At 40.7% G+C, this 20,725-nt stretch overlaps 2 protein-coding genes across 3 annotated transcripts; both read left to right on the forward strand.

The window, feature by feature from the left end:
* The first annotated feature begins 110 nt into the window (after positions 1 to 110).
* On the forward strand, positions 111 to 11,355 carry tafazzin (tafazzin, phospholipid-lysophospholipid transacylase). Of its 2 annotated transcripts, none has more exons than XM_076276300.1 (11): positions 111 to 130; positions 924 to 1,060; positions 1,188 to 1,316; positions 2,743 to 2,788; positions 2,955 to 3,040; positions 6,249 to 6,329; positions 6,448 to 6,489; positions 6,589 to 6,651; positions 9,541 to 9,593; positions 9,696 to 9,773; positions 9,859 to 11,355. In XM_076276300.1, exons 2-11 carry the CDS (start codon positions 952 to 954, stop codon positions 9,958 to 9,960), a joined length of 789 nt encoding a protein of 262 aa, XP_076132415.1. In that variant the 5' UTR covers positions 111 to 130; positions 924 to 951; the 3' UTR covers positions 9,961 to 11,355. The 2 variants fall into 2 exon arrangements, with proteins under 2 accessions (XP_076132415.1, XP_076132416.1); XM_076276301.1 differs by lacking the exon at positions 111 to 130 and adding an exon at positions 170 to 212.
* A 463-nt stretch (positions 11,356 to 11,818) lies between these two features.
* atp6ap1a (ATPase H+ transporting accessory protein 1a) lies at positions 11,819 to 18,392 on the forward strand. Its single transcript, XM_076276681.1, has 10 exons — positions 11,819 to 12,170; positions 12,632 to 12,758; positions 13,258 to 13,332; positions 13,744 to 13,934; positions 14,576 to 14,616; positions 14,811 to 14,896; positions 15,243 to 15,547; positions 15,928 to 15,978; positions 16,083 to 16,320; positions 16,649 to 18,392. Exons 1-10 carry the CDS (start codon positions 12,058 to 12,060, stop codon positions 16,856 to 16,858), a joined length of 1,437 nt encoding a protein of 478 aa, XP_076132796.1. The 5' UTR covers positions 11,819 to 12,057; the 3' UTR covers positions 16,859 to 18,392.
* The last annotated feature ends 2,333 nt before the right edge of the window (positions 18,393 to 20,725 follow it).

Consider the following 20,725-nt stretch of genomic DNA (forward strand, 5'->3'; position numbering starts at 1 on the left):
TAGAATTCGTTCACTGCCATGTTTTATTTACATTTATAAAACTACAACATCCATGCATCACCCCAAGGTCATAGTCCATCAAATCACTTCCTGTGCCAGGATCTCTACCTATCAGCTGACGGGAGAGAAGGTGAGGGTGTTACTTTCTTGAGAAGTGGCTAGTGTTTTTTTTTTTAATCTGTTAACAATTCTTCAATTCATCTCAATGAAAGGTTAAAACATTTCTCCCGATAACTTGTACATACATACATATGAGTCCAATGACATAATTTTTGATTTTTGGTTCAAGACTTCTGAGGTAGCAGACTACTTAGCAGGCACTGGTCTTTGCAGTAGCGGCTGCAGCATGTAGCTGCTAACACAACATTATACCACGTTTTGTGTTTAGTTGTTAGGAATAACAAGTCCGTTAATACAAGTTACGTCAGAATATGAGAGAAACGTAGAAATTGTATTAGACAAAGAATTTAACAAAGATCATGGATACCAGTGTTTGCAGCACCATGCCTTAGATAACGTCACGTTGCTCTTTAGCAGAAATCTACTTGCATCAGCATATTAATTCCAGGAACTACAACAAAATAATAATATATTTCTGTATTCCATGTATAATGCATATTTATATGCATGACGAAACTGAAGTGTTGTATTGTAATTGCTTGGCTTGAATATTATCTACTCTTGATGAGTTTATTAATGACTCCTCCACAGTGTTGGGAAGAAACGTTAACGTTAGTAAAGGGTGTTTTTTGTAATGAGCATTATGCTTTCACTCACTGTTGCCAGCTGTAATAAATTACAACTAACTTCTCAGTAAACGTAGTAATCTGATTCATTAGAGATTAGTCAGGAACCAACGGTCCTGTTGTGAATAACAGCACAGGTGGTGGTTATATTTCCCTTCCTGTCAAACTTTGTTTTAGTTTGAATGAAGGCTCCTATGCAGTCGCAATGCCCTTGGAGGTGAGTTGGCCTTTCCCACAGTGCCCCCGACTGGGATGGAGGCTGTCCAGCTCCCTGGTAATGGGCATGGTGGGATCCTATAGCTTCTTATGGACCAGTGAGTCTTCCCCACATATCACATTTACACACAATCAAGAGTTGTAACTGTTACTATAAAAGAGGCTTTAAGTTTGCAGTTGTCTCTTTTTTTTCTCCATTTGTCTTGTCATGACTCTTGATTGCAGGATACATGAACTGCATGAAAGTGCACAACCAGAATGTTCTCCTGGACTTAATTGATCAACGTCCCAAGGACCGTCCTCTCATCACTCTGTCCAATCATGAGTCCTGCATGGATGACCCACACATATGGGGTAGGAGACGTGTTTTGACACTATATTGTAGACTTTTACTGTTGTGTATGTCCCTTGCTGAATCAGAAAAGCCATGGCAAGTTGTAACTGCATGTATAGCAATGCTAAGTCCAGAAAAGCTTATTTACATGGCACAATTCATACTAGGGGTGTAACGGTACACAAAAATCACAAAAGTCACGGTTCGGTTCATTTTCGGTACAGCAAGCCTGTAGGTACTGCTAACTTAAAATCCACGGACAATATTGCTGATGCGCGACGGGAATAGTATTTTGAAAAGGTGTCATATATTGACATATAAGTATAAGTATATATACTCTTTTGATCCCGTGAGGGAAATTTGGTCTCTGCATTTATCCCAATCCGTGAATTAGTGAAACACACTCAGCACACAGTGAACACACAGTGAGGTGAAGCACACACTAATCCCGGCGCAGTGAGCTGCCTGCAACAACAGCAGCGCTTAGGGAGCAGTGAGGGGTTAGGTGCCTTGCTCAAGGGCACTTCAGCTGCGCCTACTGGTCGGGTTTCGAACCGGCAACCCTCTGGTTACAAGTCCGAAGCGCTAACCAGTAGGCCACAGCTGCCCCACTATGGTCCTCCACAAAATAATTTACAAATTAGCATATAACAGAATGCGGTAACACTTTATAATAAGACACACATATTCACCATTAATTAGCTGCCTACTAACATGTATATTAGTAGCATACTAGCCATTTGTTAGTCATTATAAGTCACTAATTAATACCTTATTCTGCAAGACCTTATTCTACCTTTACTAGACCCTTAATTAAGAATTTCCCCTATGTAAGCTCATAATTACCCCTTATTCATAGTTATTAAATAAGTTGTTGCATATGAATTATGACCTAAATATGCATGGCTCAGTATGGGGCTTGTAAGGTGATAGTACCACAAGAACAGTTATTCACTCCTAATAATACTTATCAAAGATGCTCTTTTCAAATGGAACTAGACACTAAACCACAAGTGCTAATAGTGTACAAATAACTCATAATTAAGTCTTTGTAATGCAGAATATGTTCCCTATTCTAAAGTTTTTTAGGAGTGAATAACTGTTCTTGTGGAACTACCACCTTACCACCCATACTGAGCCATGCATATTTAGGTCATAATTCATATGCAAACAACTTATTTAATAACTATGAATAAGGGGTAATTAGGAGCTTACATATGGGAAATTCTTAATTAAGGGTCTAGTAAAGGTAGAATAAGGTCTTGCAGAATAAGGTATTAATTAGTGACTTATAATGACTAACAAATGGCTAGTATGCTACTAATATACATGTTAGTAGGCAGCTAATTAATGGTGAATATGCGTGTCTTAATATAAAGTGTTATCAAGAATGCTTGCTTTGTGAGGTTACCAGCTAATGAAGTGTTTTTGTTGTTGTCGTTGTAGGGGTGCTGAAGCTTCGGCAGTTGTGGAACTTTAAGAAAATGAGATGGTAAGTTTGTATTAAAGGGGCAGTACCAAGTTGAAGAGAGAAGGTAAATGACCAGGATGTGACTTAATTAGCATCATTTTACCTTTTTAGTTAGATTAATATAGTGCTTGTTTAGATGGCTTAAATTGCTCTCCTGTATGTGTCTGCATCTTTACCCTGGCCATAGGACCCCTGCAGCCTCTGATATCTGCTTTACCAAGGAGTTCCACTCACGCTTTTTCAGTAGAGGGAAGTGTGTGCCAGTGTGTCGAGGTGAGCCGACTTCTCTTCCCCAGGTGCTTTTGAAAGTTGTGCAGTCATGGTGTACGCTGCTTTTCAAAGGTTTGGGATCACTTGCTTTTGAAGGGAAAGCAAAGATAGAATTCTTTGGTGCCATTTCCTAGTCAGCCTATAGGGCTTTAAGTGTTCAGGCACTGTCTGAATTCAGGCATGGGCTGTGCTGTTTTATAATTGAAAATGGGCAATATGCCCATAGGCCTACAGTTGAGGCCAAAATGATTAGCCCCCCAGGAATTATGGAACATTTTCCTAAAATTCTTCCCAATGTTTGCAGCATTAATAAAACTTGATATATTCAAACCTTCACCAGTGCTATTTAGTAGCTTTTGGTACATTTTGGAATATAAAATACATTTTTAGCCTTGCTTTATATCAAATATAGTGAAAAAGGGGGTGGTCAAAAATATTAGCCACCATGATGGGGTGGTCAATAATATTACGCCCCATGTGAATTTTTGCTTTCAAAACACACCTAATTAACCAATCAGCTTTCAAACCACACCTGTGCAGTCAATTCGCCTTATTCACCCGGCGGCCAGAACGAGGTTACAGGGTACACTTTCCATTACACTTCAGTCCAGCAGATGGTGGTAATGCACTCCGTTTGCAAACTGCCCAAAAAAACTCACTGAAGGTTACCAGAGCTCTGGCAGGCCAGCGAACCCTTCTTTTTCTGTTTGGCAGTTTGCAAACAGAGTGCATTACCACCATCTGCTGGACTGAAGTGTGATGGGAAGTGTACCCTGTAGCCTCGTTCTGGCCGCTGGGTGAAATAAGGCCAATTGGCTTCCTAACACTTCTGCATTCAGTCAGCATTAAAGGACTCCAAGGAACAGGGAGCTTGAACCCATTATTGAAAGGTACTACTTTTACTCACCATGCCAACCTGAGATCTGCTCAGAAAGAAGATAGTGGAGGCTCATGGTAAGGGGGAAGGCTATACTGCCATTTCCAAGCATTTCACAGTCTCTAGAACCGCTGTACCTTGCATCATTGCCAAGTACAAGGAGACAAACTCTGTAAGAAACAAACCTGGGCGTGGCCGTAAGCACAATATTTCCAGAACTATGGAGATGAAAAATAGTCAGAGATGTCAGGTAGAAGCCCGAAGCATCTGCCAAGATGATTGTTGCTGACCTGGGGCCCATTGCACAAAACTAGGATAAGGGATTAAGCCGGGATATCTTGGTTATCCTGGCTCAATTTATCTGTGATCCGGTTGCACAAAAGCAGGAGAGGGGGCAGCAGGATATGTTATGGTATAAGTCACCATGGCGATTTATTCTGTGGAGCTAGCCTGCTCCAGACCAGGCTAAGTTCCAGGATCTATTTAATCTCATCCCTTATCTTAGTCAGCAGTCACCACAAGCGGAAACCAATAGTTATTCCACTACATATTGTTAACTAGACCCACTGTCATTATTTAAACATTTGTGATCATTAATTAACTTTTACATATTGCCATTTCCGACCTGTCATGCGACAATGTGACGTCACGGGAGCGCCATAACCATTTTGCGTGTGCTGGTCGCGACACTACTGTAGTTGCAATATTCTCCTAAACAGAGGTGTTGCTGTTTGTTGCTGTTGTGAAAAGGCTATCGCTACCTACTTTACACCGTAGAAGAAGCAATGAAGCCGCTCTAGTTGCCATGGTGAATCAGTGAATCTGTGATCGGTGGCGGGGTCTCTTTGAGGGAGCCGTGAGCGCGCACTTATCCAGGATAGGTTTCACCTGGCTTGATGAATCCTTGTCTGCTCATCCTGGCTTGGTCTTTGCGCAACCAATTAAGCCTGTACGCTCTTGTTTTGGATTCCTTGAGCGCAGCTCAGTAACTTATCCCGGATGTCTTAATTCTGCTTTTGTGCAACGGGCCCCTGGCCTCTTCTGGAGTTGATGTTTCAAGAACACAGTTGTGCTCTCCATTGTGGTTGGCATCAGGGCCATCGTCCCAGAAGAACCCCTTTACTCAAAGAGCGGCACATCACAGCCAGACTGAGGTTTGCCTGTGAACATTTGAAAGGTAAAGATTATGTTTGGAAGTCTGTGCTTTGGTCTGATGAGACTAAACTGGAACCATTTGGGCCCATGGATGTTGCTTATGTTTGGCGAAGAAAGGGAGATGCCTTAAACCCTAAGAATACAGTTCCCACAGTTAAACATAGTGGTGGGAGCATCATGCTGTGGAGCTGTTTTGCAGCCTCAGGCACAGGGAGCCTTGTTTGGGTGCATAGCATCATGAAAAAATAAATTTATGTTGAAATTTTGAGGGATAATATGCAGAAATCTGCTCATAGTTTAGCCTTACATGTAGGTCATCGCTGGGTCTTCCAACAAGACAATTACCCAAAGAATACATCGAAATAGGTCCAACAGTTCCTGAAGGATACCAAAACCAAGGTCTTGGGGTGGCCCACAGAGAGCCCAGACCTCAATCCTATTGAGAATCTGTGGCGGGAGCTCAAAGTGAATGTCCATGCACGGAAACCATGCAATTTTGACCAGCTGGAACAATTTGCAATGGAAGAAAGGGCCAAAACTCAGTCAGGAGACCTGTGCCAACCTAGTAAAGAACTACTATAAGAGGTTGTTGTCAGTTGTGGCTCACAAAGGGTACACTATTGCCAGGGGGCTAATAATTTTGGACGTCTCATTTTTGCCCTTTCTTGTTTCAACTCGGTGTATCAATACAATATCCTAATCAAAGTTAATGGACATTTTGTTATTTTGAAAAAAAATACACTATAAACATGTGTTGTTAATGGTCATTTCCATGGAGAAATCAAGAGTTTTGTCTAATTTCATAAGGCGGGCTAATGATTTTGGCCTCAACTGTATATGTCATCTGGTTAACTTCAGACACAGACATTTTCTTTGCTTTAAGCCCTGAGCCTAACTTAATGGCATCATATTAAAAGGGACATTTCTGAGCGACCTGAAACTTTTGAAAAGCAGTGTATATTATGTAACTGAACCGTAAGTTTTGTAAGTGATATGTTACTTGTTAGAGCCTTTTCCTATATGTTAGCCCCTCTCTCGCTTTGCCAAGAATGCATTCAGAATGCGTTCTTGCGCTCAGAATTAATAAATTATCCCATTTTATTGCTCCCTGTTGTTAAATGTAATTTTCTGTGATATAAAGTAAAATGAAAACAGTTGCTAACAGGACTTGTGTCACAGGTGATGGGGTTTATCAGAGAGGCATGGACTTCCTTTTGGACAGACTCAATCGAGGGGATTGGGTACATATATTCCCTGAGGGTATGGAAAGTGAATTAGACTACTCTGCAGCTTGTAGTCTTTATGCAGTATGCAGTCATTATGCTATTATCAAACATTGGATTTACATTTAGTTAGATAATGTTTTATATTTTTGCAGGAAAGGTCAACATGAACCACGAGTGGATACGGTTGAAATGGGGTAAGACTAGTTTTACCTTGTCATATATTTTTTTTCCCCGTAAATGTTTTATTCAACATCGGTTTTGTAAACATGTTGTTTTTATGTTTCTAATTCTAGGTGTGGGAAGATTGATAGCTGAATGTACTCTTGATCCAATTATCTTGCCTATGTGGCATTTGGGTGAGTTAGGCTACATTCGCATTGCAAGCCTTAATGTTCCATTCAGAGTTTTTGCTCAAAATACAAAATTTTTTTGTGTGGCTGTTTTTTTAAATGTGGTCAATATCAGACTGGTGACAGTCCCGAGGGGTATTTCACAAAACCTAGATAAGAGATTAAGCTGGGATTTTTAGGTTATCCTGGATGAATTTAGCCTTGACTTGGTTTCACAAAAGAGATGGCACATAAGTTACCATGGGGATTTATTCTCTGCACCTAGCCTGGTCCCGACCAGGCTAACAGCCAAGCTAAATTAATTCTAATGGTAATTATGTCTTCTTATTGGTTCAGCTAGCTGTCATTCACATCAGACCTCCGTGCTAATTTTTAAGGAGCTTTATTCCATTTATAAACTATTTGCTAAATGTATTTGCTCGCAAAACAAAACAGATTGTCTGCCTACTACCATGTAGTTATTATTTTAATTGTGATAGCCTTATAATTATTAACATAGGCCTAGGTACTCTTTGTTTGCTTATTTTATTGATAGACGTTTGATGAATAGCCTACTGTAGTTGATTGGAAGTAGAGGGGCAAGTTCTCGGAGGTATTTTCAACTATAATGTTAAGGTATATCATACTATGTGCATCTTTGCAGTGGCAAGCGCTTTCATAATGACCTTGCGTGCCGAGACAAGGAAGCACTCACACGTGGGTGCATACGTAAATTTGCATTCAGTTGGTCTACCACGCCTACTCGCGCTGTTTTACAGAAATAGCCATGATTCCCCATTCCAAAAAAGAAAACTTTACTTCATTGTTAGTCTATATCAAATGTGGTTGTTCACTTTGTGTGAATGACGCTATTTTCCGGGTCTTTTTTATTCCAACCGTGGGCATTTTGGAGCAGAAACGAGAACGCGCACACATCCTAAATTACTTACACCTAGCTTGACATAGTTGCTCCTACTCATCTTGGATTGGCGTTAGTGAAACGAGTTTAGCTAGGATGACCAGACAACGCTATGTCAAACCTCGCTTTATCACTTATCTTGGATGTCTTAATTCTGCCTTTGTGAAATACCCCTCCGAACCGAACTGACTCAAATGTGCAAATGATCAAAATCAACAAAACAGCATGCTACCTTATAGAAGTACACATGGAGGCATAACAGTGTCATTTATGAGTGAGTCCAACCAATATGGGATTTTAAAGACCGAACTGATCTGTTAATCTGATATTCATTTTTAACAAATACAATGTAAAAATATACTCTAATATTTAGTGCATTGAACTGAACAAGGAGGGACATTGTGTTTAAATAGGTCTAACTATCTTCCATCCAAATGAAAGGCTCATATACAATAAATTATGAAATAATTGAATTATTATGAATAATAACGTCAGGTCTTTGTTTTTATTTGTGGTAAACACCTTTGTTACGATAACTTTCAAGGTATTTACTTTATGCTTTATGATGGTATTTGTTGTTTTTTTACACACCGTTAACAGCTTTAAACAGTGCGATACTAAGGAAAATTGCATAATGTAAGTTATTATACGGCTCTTTACAATGTAAGTAGAACGCTCCATTGACTTGGATGGGATTTCCCAAAGTTCTACGGTCCTTATTTTCATCTAAGGACATCTGAAATAGTGAAATTTTCATTCAAAAGTGAAGGCAAACGGTTGATCAGCTGTGTTCTAAAGAACGTTTAATTTAAGTTCAGCGTGTGTTGCGAACTATTTTTCGATTTCTCAACAAAAGCCTCAACGAAACGGTAACAAATAAATGTAAAGAGACATATCGTGGAGTTTATTTTTTTGTTTTGGCAAGTAGCCGTATAATAAGCTGGATAATGTATAGAACGCCGGTCATTATTGGGAAAATAAGTCCCTTCAGGGCAAAGCAAGACCCCTCCTCTGGCGCGTCAATGTCCGGTTCGCCCTGTCGGGACTTATTTTCCCAATAATGACCGGCGTTCTATACATTATTCCTTACATAATGTCCATACTCTCATATGACCTAAGGCTTTAAACACATTGCCTGCTTTGCTTCTGCAGAACGGCTCTGTTGCACGTTGATTTTCATATCGCCACCCATGTTAACAGGTTATAGAAGCCACAGGGCCATATCCGTGCCATATCAGCACCCATGTTAACAGGTTACAGAAGCCACAGTGCCTCTGCCATATCCGCGTCTCAGGCATGGCTTAAACCATGCTGCAACCACGACCCAGCTAGAGAATAGAAGGGACGCCTATTTTCTAAACTGCGAGCAGTTCTGTGCAGACATACACTGTAGATAGTCTATATATAATATAGTCTATATATACTATAGTTGATGGTGTTAAAAAGGGGAAGTGGAGGCCACATGTGTGCTATATAAAGTAGTAGAAATAGGGTGACCACCAACCAGACTCTGAAAAGGAGGAAGTTGTGTCTAAAAGTAAGGAGAAATTGGTCAAAATGAGGATCGATATTTGGCTTTCCTTTACTTAATTTTAAAATAGTTATCGGCTGTTATAAACGCCAATACAGATAGATCGACAAATAGCCAATATCACCGATAATATCAGCACACCAATTTATTGGTCAGGCTCTATTTATAAGTTGGTGTGCAGTAAAGTTATTTTCTTTGCATATTTTGGTCGCTTCATTGGTTTGAGTCTTTAGCTTATTTAAACTTGGCTTTAAGGTTCGACAGTGCAGCAACATTTCACTCCATAGGATGGGATGGGATAATGTGAACGTAGGCTCAAAATTGATGAATCCACTGCATGTTCATTATGGTTTCACAGTTTCTTTTGCAGTCAAACTCATTTTTGAATTGTGATGTTAATGTTTTAGTAGCATCTTTATATAGATGTCAGCACCTATCATTTCTTATAGTTTCTGACCTGTTTCAGGTATGAACGATGTCCTACCCAATACTCGTCCCTACATACCCCGGACTGGAAAGGTGAGAGCACTAAAAGGTTATTATTGACCTACAGTATGTGATTCAATTAGGTTATATTATTATTATGTAGAGAAATAACCCAAATATCACCCACTCTTGCAGCCAATTACAATTTACGTGGGGAAGCCTTTTACTGTGAAACACCTTGTGGACTCGCTAAAAGCAGAAAACAAAAGCCAGGTGACTTGTATGTTTTTCTTTCCAGCATAGAGGCACCTTTCTCCAGGCGTATAACCTCAATAACAATCAATTTGCTTTGACACAGATGGAGATGAGGAAGGTCCTCACAGACTTCATCCAGGAGGAGTTCCGCAGCTTAAAATCCCAAGCGGAGGCCCTGCATCAGCGGATACAGAACCAAGGATGAGGCCTTGGCTGGCACTTTCGACTACCCTCAGGGACAAGGCTGAAGAAGGCCAGAGCATATGACCAGATCAGCCAGCCTGAAAAATCACATGTATACACACACACGCATACATACACACAAACATACATACATACCAGACACTCACCACAGCAGCAGGTGGACCACAAATATATCTGATACTCATCAGATAGCAGGATTCCTTTTTTACAGTTTTCTGATTATCCTGTCCCTCTTGAAACAATCCCAGCTGGAACAACAACTGCAATGGGCTTTTTAAAAGTGCATGTGCCAAATTGTTTAGCCTGGAAGCTGTATTTACCCTGAGTGCTGAATAATGAAGACATGTCATGTACAGTTTAGAGGCAATCACTTTCTGATTGCCTCATTAACATTACTGAGTGTCTCAACCAAGAAGTGGACTTGTGAAGGAACTTGGTTGTGAAGGGGAATTAGTATTTTGTATACCTCACTATTTAACAGTGGTGTTTCCATGACAAATGTATGCCCATTTTTGCCAGTTTTTACAGAGTTTCAAAAATGTAGTTGCATTATTTAGATTTTTGAGGCAGTCAATGAACTATAGATACACTACTCACAAAAAGTTAGGGATATCTGGCTTTCGGGTGAAATGTAATGTTTCAGTACAGAAAGTGTTGGACATGTGCATTCAAAAGTTTAGAGAAGGTCACATTAAGTTCACCTGTAAAGAGTATAATGGATTTTAGGTTTATCCTAAAATTTCACCCGAAAGCCGAATATCTCTGACTTTTTGTGAGTAGTGTATGTATAGCGAATATACACGTTTCATATCTATAAGTGCGGTCTATGCCAGGTAGACGGAAAATGGCCTAAAGTGTCTGTTGTACATCATTCATTGATAACCTACTTTACAATGAAATGTTTCTAGTGTATGCAAATTTACAGCCAACTGAATCATCTCCCCTCTAAAATGATCTGGCATTAGTATTCTATCAGACTGAAATGGTTTTAGTTATTGCATACTGAGACTCAGCAAGTCAGCAAGTATTCTAGTTGATATTTGGCTTGCTGATATTTAAGGTTTCCGAATTTGTGCTTAAATTATTGATGTAGGAGTATTTATGTTGGTGCCATGGTTTTTCTCTGTGCCCTTTCCACTTACTTGTTTGTAATAGAGCAGCTTGGAATGACTAAACTGTTTAATAATTTACCTCCTATTTTTATAAACAGTTATTTTGAATTACCTCTTGATTCTGTACCCTTGTGCACCCCCCCCCCCCTCTTTTTTCCCCATCTTACCTGGCAGATAGCACCAAATGGATTTTGTGTCCATCCTGTCAGCATGTGATTAAAACTCCGCCTCAAGTCAAATTGTTTCACTTTACCTACAGTGAATAAAATATGTATTTCATAATGCCTCAGAGTTTTGGAAGCAATGCAGTCAACACTAACAGTGTTACAAAGATGGCACCGAAAAGGGCTCAGTTTAGATTATTTTTGTTCGTTGTTCCTGGAAGGTGCTGTCCGTTGTCTAGTGAATTACTTCTATACTCTTTGGTGATAGCCTTGCTACATTAGAGAAACATCTAAAAACTTTGTAATCAACATCCAGCTATTTAGTCCAGTTAGCTGACCCATAAGCCTACTTAGTATTTTTTTTACTTAGCATTTTTTTTTATTCATGGTTATTGTTACTACGATTGTAATATTGTTATTTACTTGTGGCCTACAAACAACTTAGACGAGATTTGGGAAAGATTCATGAAAGATTAGAGTCGTTTAACTAATGCCCCCCATTCAAGCTTTACTCAAAAGACTACAATCTTTCAAAAATCTTTCCCAAATCTTGTCAAAGTTGTTTGGTGTAAAGAGGCCATTAGTTGATTTGATCTTACAATGTTATGTATTGTTTATTATTTTATGATGAAGCCTAAGTCCCTTTGGTTTGTCGAGACTTAGGCACACAGAAAACAGGAAAGAGGTGTTGTGATCCTTGTATTTTGAAGTCTGGACCATGGTCTGGACTGTAGGCTACTTTGACAGAATCTTTACCACGTGACTTATCCCTACAGCTCCAGAGAGCACTCAAAGCAACGTCATTCGTTGAGGATCCCGAAGATGGCGGACCGAAAAATACTCAGCTGTAGCATCATTTTTGCGGTGTTATTTTACGTTGCATCTTTCGGGAAATGCAACGACCAAGTACCTTTGATGATGTGGTCAAGTGCAGGGTAAGGAGAACATTTATTTTAAACACCATCAGTGTTTGTCTTTCAGTTTACTGCTGGTAGCTGTCCAGTGCTGCAACCTGCTAAGCCTAGTTAGCGTTAGCCACCTGCAGGGATGACATTTTGTCATTCATCGCAGTTCACTATGCTGGGGTTTCTTTACATCTATTTCATACTCCGCTCGTTGACATACCAAGACTGGATTACCCCAAATGTACTGCATTAGAATCCAGAACTGTATGGATTGGACGCCAATATTATAGAAATGATAGCTAGCTATCCGTCAAACATCTTCATCGGAATGAATCCGTTAGCTAACGTACCGAGGTTCGCTTATGCCTCGTTAAAAAGAATTAGCCTATCGTGTCTACATACTGTTTATTCTCTAATGTATCAATTAAAAAAATCAAGCTGTAGTCTCCTGTTAAACTTATTGTTTCGAATGCCCCGTGTTTATTTCCCAGCTCCCCGTTGCAGTCTCAAACGCCACCGGCGGCTGGGCATATCGTTTCCAGCTCTCAGCTGGAGTCCTACCTGAAGACGGCTCTTAGTAATACCCCACACAACGTACTGCTCTTCCTGCAGGACAAGGTAGCCTTTACATTTGTGTGACAGGATATTCGAACAAACATGGCACCACACAGACTTTCCCTCATTATACACCTGAACTGACTCAGACCTAGTAATTAAAACATAACCCGAGTGTCTAACACATACCTGGGAATTTTGCCAAGCTAATGTCAGTGGCGTCCACTGTAATACACTAGGCCCTACTTCTGTTGTTTGGCATTGGTGATGCCTCCTCACTGTTAGGCCTAACACCCAAAACCTACTTAATTACATGTAAGATGTTAAATTCTTGGGTGTAATTTGTGACGTGTGTACCCCTGTTCAATGGGGAATTTGAAGCCTGGTGTAATATAAAACAAATGTTTTTTTATAGTTTAATCTTTAGAGTGCTGTTTTTTAAAATATATATATATTTGTGGAACATTTAATTTGTGAAAAGGTGTGACCTGTCTTGTGACCAGTGCTTCAGATTTGTGTGCATCATCTGCAGCTGACTTCCTTGTTTTGCTTTTGTTTCCAGTTGAGTGTGGATGATTTCACCATGTATGGAGGAGTGTTTGGGAACAAACAGGATAGCGCCTTCTCAAATCTCGAGGTACACACAGGCTTCAGTCCTTTTGCCCCCACCCATTGGCCCTGTTACTGCGCCCTCCTTTGCCCATGCAAGAACTGCACACAAATGCTGATAATGAGTTAACTAGCTGGAAATGTAAGGCTCATTGCATAATTAGCCTATAGCCTTGAAATAAAATATATATATTTTGTGACTGTCGTCTTCTGTCAGTGCATTTGTATATACTTCCTTAAAGAAGTCCTGAAAGACCATGTTAGGGAGTAAGGGAGGCAAAATCATCACATAGGTTAAAAATGGAACGCATATTGCTAACCATGCTTTCTCCAGACATACTCAAATTGATTGAACTCAAAAAAGCCAACTCAACAGATTGACATCAGTCTTTGTAGCTACAGCACAGTCCCTCAAACGCTGTCCTTCTGCAACCTCTAGGCGGCGCTGCATTCCTCCAACCCTCTGATGCTGCCGTCGGTGGCTCGTCCTGTGGCCAATGCTGTGACGGGGATCCTGCAGGAGCAGCTGGACACGTCCCCCCTCTACATGGACCCTGAGACCCTCGCACAGCTCCGACTCAACGCATCTGTTGCCGCCCTGCTGGTCTTCCGCCTTCCCTATGCCACAAGGTAATTTCCGTGAGAGAACAGAGCTCTGAATCTTGGCTGTTCCTACTCCATTGGAAATCTTCAATTGAGTTCTCAACTCCTGCATGAAACTCCTGCAGTCAGTGTTGACACTGCTCTTGATAGAGCCTTGTGAGGAGAAAAGGAGAAAAGAGCAATTCATGATTACACTTCAACCTTTAGATTGCATTCCCATATGGTACTTTAAGGTTTGATTAATATTGGAGTGAAAAAAAAACTGTATCACTCCAAGTGGGAATGCGGTATAATAAATAAGGTGTGTACAACCAATCCAGGGTGCTCCTGATGAGTATCCAAGTATGCACAACCAATACAGGGTGCTCCTGATGAGTATCCAAGTATGCACAACCAATCCAGGGTGCTCCTGATGAGTTTATCCAATCCAGGGTGCTCCTGATGAGTTTATCCAATCCAGGGTGCTCCTGATGAGTTTATCCAAGTATGCACAACATAGAAAGGTAGAAATGTATACAGATAAGGAGGCCTAAGAGCAGGATCAAGACATCCTTCCCTAGAAAAAATGTAAATTCTCTCCACATCCTTAAAAGCCTCTATGTAGTGACTGTGTAGTGCTTTCAAAGACCTTTTGGTGATATGGCTTTGATTGTTCACTTCTTGCACAGTGCTGATATGATGTCTGCTAAAGAAGTCCTTAGTGGAAACGGTAAGCACAACACTTCTGTTTCTTTGACTCTTTCTATTGTTTGTCTGAAATTGTTGAACTTGTTAAAGCTGCTTATTTTCTGAATTTATACACTTTTGTGTAAATAAGGTAATTAGAATAATATGCAATATTAGTGGGATAAAAAGGTGCTGATGTTGACATTGGTGAACTGTGTTTGTTTTCCTGGTCTGTAGATGAGGTGATTGGTCAGGTCTTGAGCATCATGAACAGCCAGGCTGTCCCTTACACTGCAGTTTACACAGCGCTGCAGCCATCTCGAGTAAGTAGCTCTCTGTGTCTTACACCGTCCTTAGTACAAGTGTACCAACAGTACAGATGTACCTCTATAGTATTTCTGAAGACGTCCCTTTTAGTGTGTCATACCTTTAGTGTCTCAGAAGATTCTGACTCGACCACCGTTATTAATAGCCGAAATATCAGGGTGTCATTGAGTCTATAAGTGTGGTGTAAACTCAGTATTCTCCACCCAGCAGCAAGGTTAATGATGTGGGTGATTGTTGGAGTAGGGTGTGGAAGAGACTTTCCATTTGGTGCTAGATAGCTCTCTGGTGTGGGTGTTCCGATGGCTCCTTGACTGTCTACCTCCACCTCCATTCTTCTCTAAGGTGATCGAGGACTCCTCCCTGGCCATTCAGTCTGTGGGAGGACGCTCCCTCCTGCAGTACCGCAACAAGGGCTCCAGGCGTGGTGGCAGCAGTGAGAGGGCCAGGGAGAGGAGTGGCTCAGAACCCTACCCACCCGTGGAGTTCAAGGAGAAGGATTCCCCCTGCATCCTGCTGTGGGCCGAGAACCTGACGGTCAGCTTCCTCAGCGATGGCAAGTGGAAGAGGCACGACTTGTCCCCGCAGACCTTTGGAGAGGGGGCCTCCGTCACGCTCGCTGGCTCCTCCTGCAGTGAGAGCAACTCAAAGTAAGGGGAGCACAAAGATACTCTGATGTAATCTGCCACAAGCGTACAGCCTCTGGGCTCTCTTTGGTAGAATCTTGATTCAGCCACTACTGATTCTTTTCTTGAAACCATCAAAACGCGTTTAGTCACACTCTTCAGTCAAGTACGTCCAATGCAATTAATAATTCAAAATTTTCTTAATATATATGATTGTATACAATACTCAAAATATTAAAATGGCTTAACTGTTTGGAATTGAAGTTCCCCAAACTTCAAGTATTGCATGCTATATGACTGAAGAAGAGTGTGAAACTTGGTTCACACACTGACACACTTTAAACTGAACACTTCACACTTAAGTGACCACGGAGAGACTTTCAAAATGTTCTGTTTATTCTCAGACTGGTCCTGAACTATGAAAACGTTCTTGGATTCCGTTCTTTCAAAATGATGTGAGTAGAAGTAAAAAGACTCCTTGTAGATTCACTTCTCCTGATTCACTTCTCCCACTCGGACCCAAGGGCATGAGCTGTAACTTCCTGTTTCCTCTGTCTAGCTTTGCCATGAGCCAGCGCCACTACAAGGTCTCTGCTCGCCGCTGGTTCACCCTGGACGAGGTCATCCTGGAGTACGAGGGCAAGAAGGCCACGTTCAACGCCAGCCGCTCAATCTACGCGCCCGCCGAGTATTCGTACCGCTGCGAGTCCGTCAGCAGCTTCCGCTACGCCCAGCTCACACCACGGACGCCCAAGGACGCTGCCAAAGACTGGAGGGTGTCTTTCGAAGACTTCCAGGTAGCTAGGACTTTGGCTGCTTGTGATAGCAGCTTCTGTCTTTTCAGTGCAGGGGAAGCATGAGGAATATAAGATAATCAAATTGAAAAATGTGATGAAGTTTACACTCTGGCACCTCCAACATGTCACATTCCTTTTTTTTCATCCAATGCCATGTTTAAAAAGAAAGGAAACAAAGATAGGATTGGCTGACTTATTTGGTTTTGGAGGACACCTTGATGGTATCCGTCTTCAATCAAACAGTACAAACCCTCCTCATGGTTAAAATATCCTCTTGTATAAATCAGCAGTCATTCACCATATCTCTCTTCTTCGCTTTCTGTCACAGATCCAGGGCTTCAACCTTTCCAAGAAGGAGTTCTCCTACGCCAGTGACTGCGCGGGCTTCTTCTCGCCGGGCATCTGGATGGGTCTGCTGACCTCCCTGCTGATGGTGCTCATCCTCACCTACGGCCTGCATATGATCATGCAGCTGCGCACCATGGACCGCTTCGATGACCCCAAGGGACCTGCCATCTCCGTGCCCCAGACCGAGTAGGAACAGCCAACTAAGCAGCCGGCCAGCCATTGAGGCAGTGGTGGCTCATTTAAACCCCATGCTCTCCACTCCACCCGTCTACCCTCTCCTCTGTCACTCTCCCGCTCCCACCTGTGTGTGTTTTTGCCTTTCAAGCTTCATGTCCAAAGTCGTCTCGTCGCCTCTCCCGTAGCGTGTAAGGCCCCTCAACACTCATCCACCACATTCCATGCAGCTTCAACATTCTTCTCTTTTGTTTGCTTGTTTACTTTTGCCCCTAATTGCTTGAATAATTTGGTTGATACATTCCACTGATTTACATTATGTAACACATTGTATGATGTTACATTTTGTTTGTTTGTTTGTTTGTTTGTTTGTTAATTAATTTATTTATTTATTTGGGAGTGTCACATTGATTAGAAAGGGCTTGTTTACATCCTCATTGTTGAGGCCCAAACTATTTGCTTCTAAGGATACACCAGAGAAGGGAAGTTCATCTTACTTTTGGTTATTTGATTAAAGAAGTTATTTTACATTACCTGAGGGAAAAGGTAGCCAGGGTAGATCTATTAGTTTCTGCCACCTTTTACCAGATCTTCCATGTGTAAACGTTAAACATCTTCACAAATAGGATTTGGTTGTGTTGACTGGATAGATAAGCCTTCTTCCTTTCAACCTTAATCTATTGGCAACAAAAAGGTAATAAGGATTTGAAGAAATTATTATTAGACATTATTAGCAGCCATGGGCAATACACAAGAAGGGACATTGTCATCATTTTCATGTTTTTTGTTTTTGTCTTAATCAGCCTTTCATTGGTGCAACACTTGTCTACAGATGAATTGTGTTGTGTTTATTACATTTCAATCATTCAATGGGTCCTACACAATCATTTCAAGCATGCATACATTATTTTGTTTGTTTGTTTACCTGGGTGTAGTAGTGTTTAAAAACTTTAAACCACTGCAACTCCACGCAAGTCTGGTAAAAGCATGAGTAGTTCTCCTACAGGTCATCTTTGGGTCAGTACTGAGGGTTCCAGGTCCTCAAAAGGCCTGTGCTGCTGTGGGCGGTTTTTTTCCGAAAATCACTGTTGTGCTACGACCACAATGACTGAAACAGATGGCAGAGGCTATCATGCAACTATGACCGTTCCACAACAAAGAAAACTTTTCAGAAACCCAGTCTTACGCTGTCATTGTGCTGAATTGCCCATACGCAGAAGTCTTTGCTCAGGCAAAGATAGAGCATTTCATTTCAGGTCATGTTTCAGAAAGAGCTGCTGTCTCAAATCGTAGGAGATTTTGATTCAGAGATTTACAGTGAAACTTCACATCATGCTTTTACCAGCGTATGTGCAAATGGTTTTGCTTTTGGTGGTATGCGATATTAAACTTGCTGTACAGTGAACAATGCTTACTCCATGAAATGAGTTTTGAAATATTGTAAATATGAAGAGATGAATATATTGCTGTATTTCAGTTAGACATTTATTTAATGGGTAAATCCTTGACATGTGTTTTGTTGTTGTGTGTGTGTGTATGTGTGTGTGTGTGTGTGTGTGTGTAATGACCGTAGCTGCCCTGTAGTTGATGTGTTTGTATGGCTCGTCTGATCACTTCTGCATAGAGGGAATATTGGAATGCTGTTGTCAAGTCATATTACATTTTAAGGGAGAATCATCAGCTGTCATGACTCAATGAGCTGTGACGCACTTAACAGGCACTGCAGTTGTGTAGCCCAGGAAACGTTAAGGGAAATACTGAAGATAACCAGATGTCTAATGTGTTGTTTACTTGAAAGGGATCTGATTGTCCAATTGGTTATTGCTGTGAATTGATTCTTATGTATGTTCTCAACTGGTTATAACATTCGGAACATTCGGAAAGACTAGGACAGATTATTTGAACAAAAAAGGACTACATAATTCTTGTTGAATGTTGTGAACACAAAATGCAATAAAATTGTGTGGGGAAATTTTTTTTCTTAATCTTAATATTTCTAAATAAGATGTGACTTTGTGTCTGTCATAATAATAAGCTACAAATGACACCATAAATTAATATTTACCTTCATTGTATTCTAACTAATTACCATTTGATTTGTGTATCATACAATCACATCACATAATGCCCAGGAAAGGGTGTTATGTCTGTGTATGTTAGGCCCATCAATAGTAGTAAAAGTGTGCCCCCTTGTGGTAAAAAAATAAGCGAGGCTGGAAGATGATATGTACATGCTGTAATGGAAGGATCCATGTTATTTTTGGTATATGAAATAATGTAACTATGTCAAAATTGATAAGTCTTATTTCATCACTGCCACCTAGCCTGTGTCCATAGCAGTACACATTGCTTAAATAAACAACACTACAACTATTACTTAACACTAGTTAAAATATTGTTGTTATGATGTTAATGTTAGTCAACAATGGAGAAATCACACCCTGTCGGAGTCCTTGGAGGTCTAGAAAGGAGCAGATGGTCTTCCCTTAAAAATGGATACAGAGCAGCTTCTGCTTTAATTACCCAGGGCTCGGAGACGAGACTTGTGTCCCTGTCCTGTGTCTGTGTATGTGTGAGCGTGTGACAGCTGAGAACAAGGTAATTGAAAATGATGCTCCTCTCGGGGGAGGTTTCATTCTCTCAGCTGTCGGCACACTGTCATGATCACCGTCTGAAGGATGTTTTGAGAATGTCTGGGTCAGGTACAGGATTAAGAGGCCCAGACAAATTACACTGGGAGATAATATAGTCATGTTTTGTTCTTATGTGAGCATGGTTTTTGAGAAAGTTTTGAGTTATAATTTTGGAATTCTGATTTTATTAAATGGCATGCAAAAATAACTGCTACAGTACTTCAAATGTCAAAGCTGCAGTTTTGGAGGAATTGTTTGCAGTTCATAGGCAGGAAACCAATTTTAAATGGAAAATAAACTCCATTTTTTATTATATTATTCTATTCTAAGTTGACTCTGACAACCTCCATTCAGTACTGAATGTGGTGAAGATTCTCCATCCCACACCCTCCCTCAGGATCCCTCATTATTTCAGTGTATTTCTGCAGCTCTGAAACAGGGATAGATATTACTGTCACTGTGACACAGTGATGGCTGCCTGGGCTGAAGAGAATACACGATTCAAGGAATCACTGTGTGTGTGTGTGTGTGTGTGACAGACATGTCCATCAGTGTTCAGTTTGTGTGGTTACAGCTGATTTTTGGTACTCCTGTAAGTAAATGTTTGTGTGGTGGTCCAGTGTTGCAACACACAGTGCACGTTTGGCACGTTTCACACGTTTCATGCTCCTAGAGTCTCTCATTGATATCTACTGTATGCAAATGCTATCAAACTCATGTCTAAAGAATGGGAGTAACTTCATTGGAAGCCTTGAGGCCACAGAATAGCATGATTCATGCAGCTATCAGCCATATGAAACAAGCCTTGACCAATTCTAATTCAAATTTCTCTGTTTACTCTGCCTTAATGATTCAGTATTTGTCCCTGATCCTAAATCTTGAATGCTAAACAAATTCATTTCTGGGCCTCAATTCTTTCAATCTTGAAATTAAATTGAGAGGTGGTTTTGAAGGATGCTTCTCCAAAACTGTCCAAACATTACTTAAGTTTGTAGAGTTCATTCTGAAAAGACTTCAAGACCCAAAAGGCTGAGCATGTGTATAAGATGTGTGCCCCTTTGCCTGGTATACTGTATAGTTCTGTTGAATGATGGTAGCATTGACGATCACACACTCATGAAATGTAATTCTAGAGCTTCTTTCCATCTTGCAAACAGTTGTTTTCGTTTTACAATAATAGGCTAGTCCATTCACTGAAAAACAACATTATGCTCTATATTCATAAAATGGAACTCACAAAAATAGTTGAC

Source organism: Alosa pseudoharengus, unplaced genomic scaffold (genome assembly GCF_046254945.1).
Source record: "Alosa pseudoharengus isolate Yale_2024_CS ecotype anadromous, Long Island Sound unplaced genomic scaffold, YU_APseudo_1.1 YU_APseudo_1.1_scf_9, whole genome shotgun sequence".
NCBI classification, from domain to species: Eukaryota; Metazoa; Chordata; class Actinopteri; order Clupeiformes; family Clupeidae; genus Alosa; species Alosa pseudoharengus.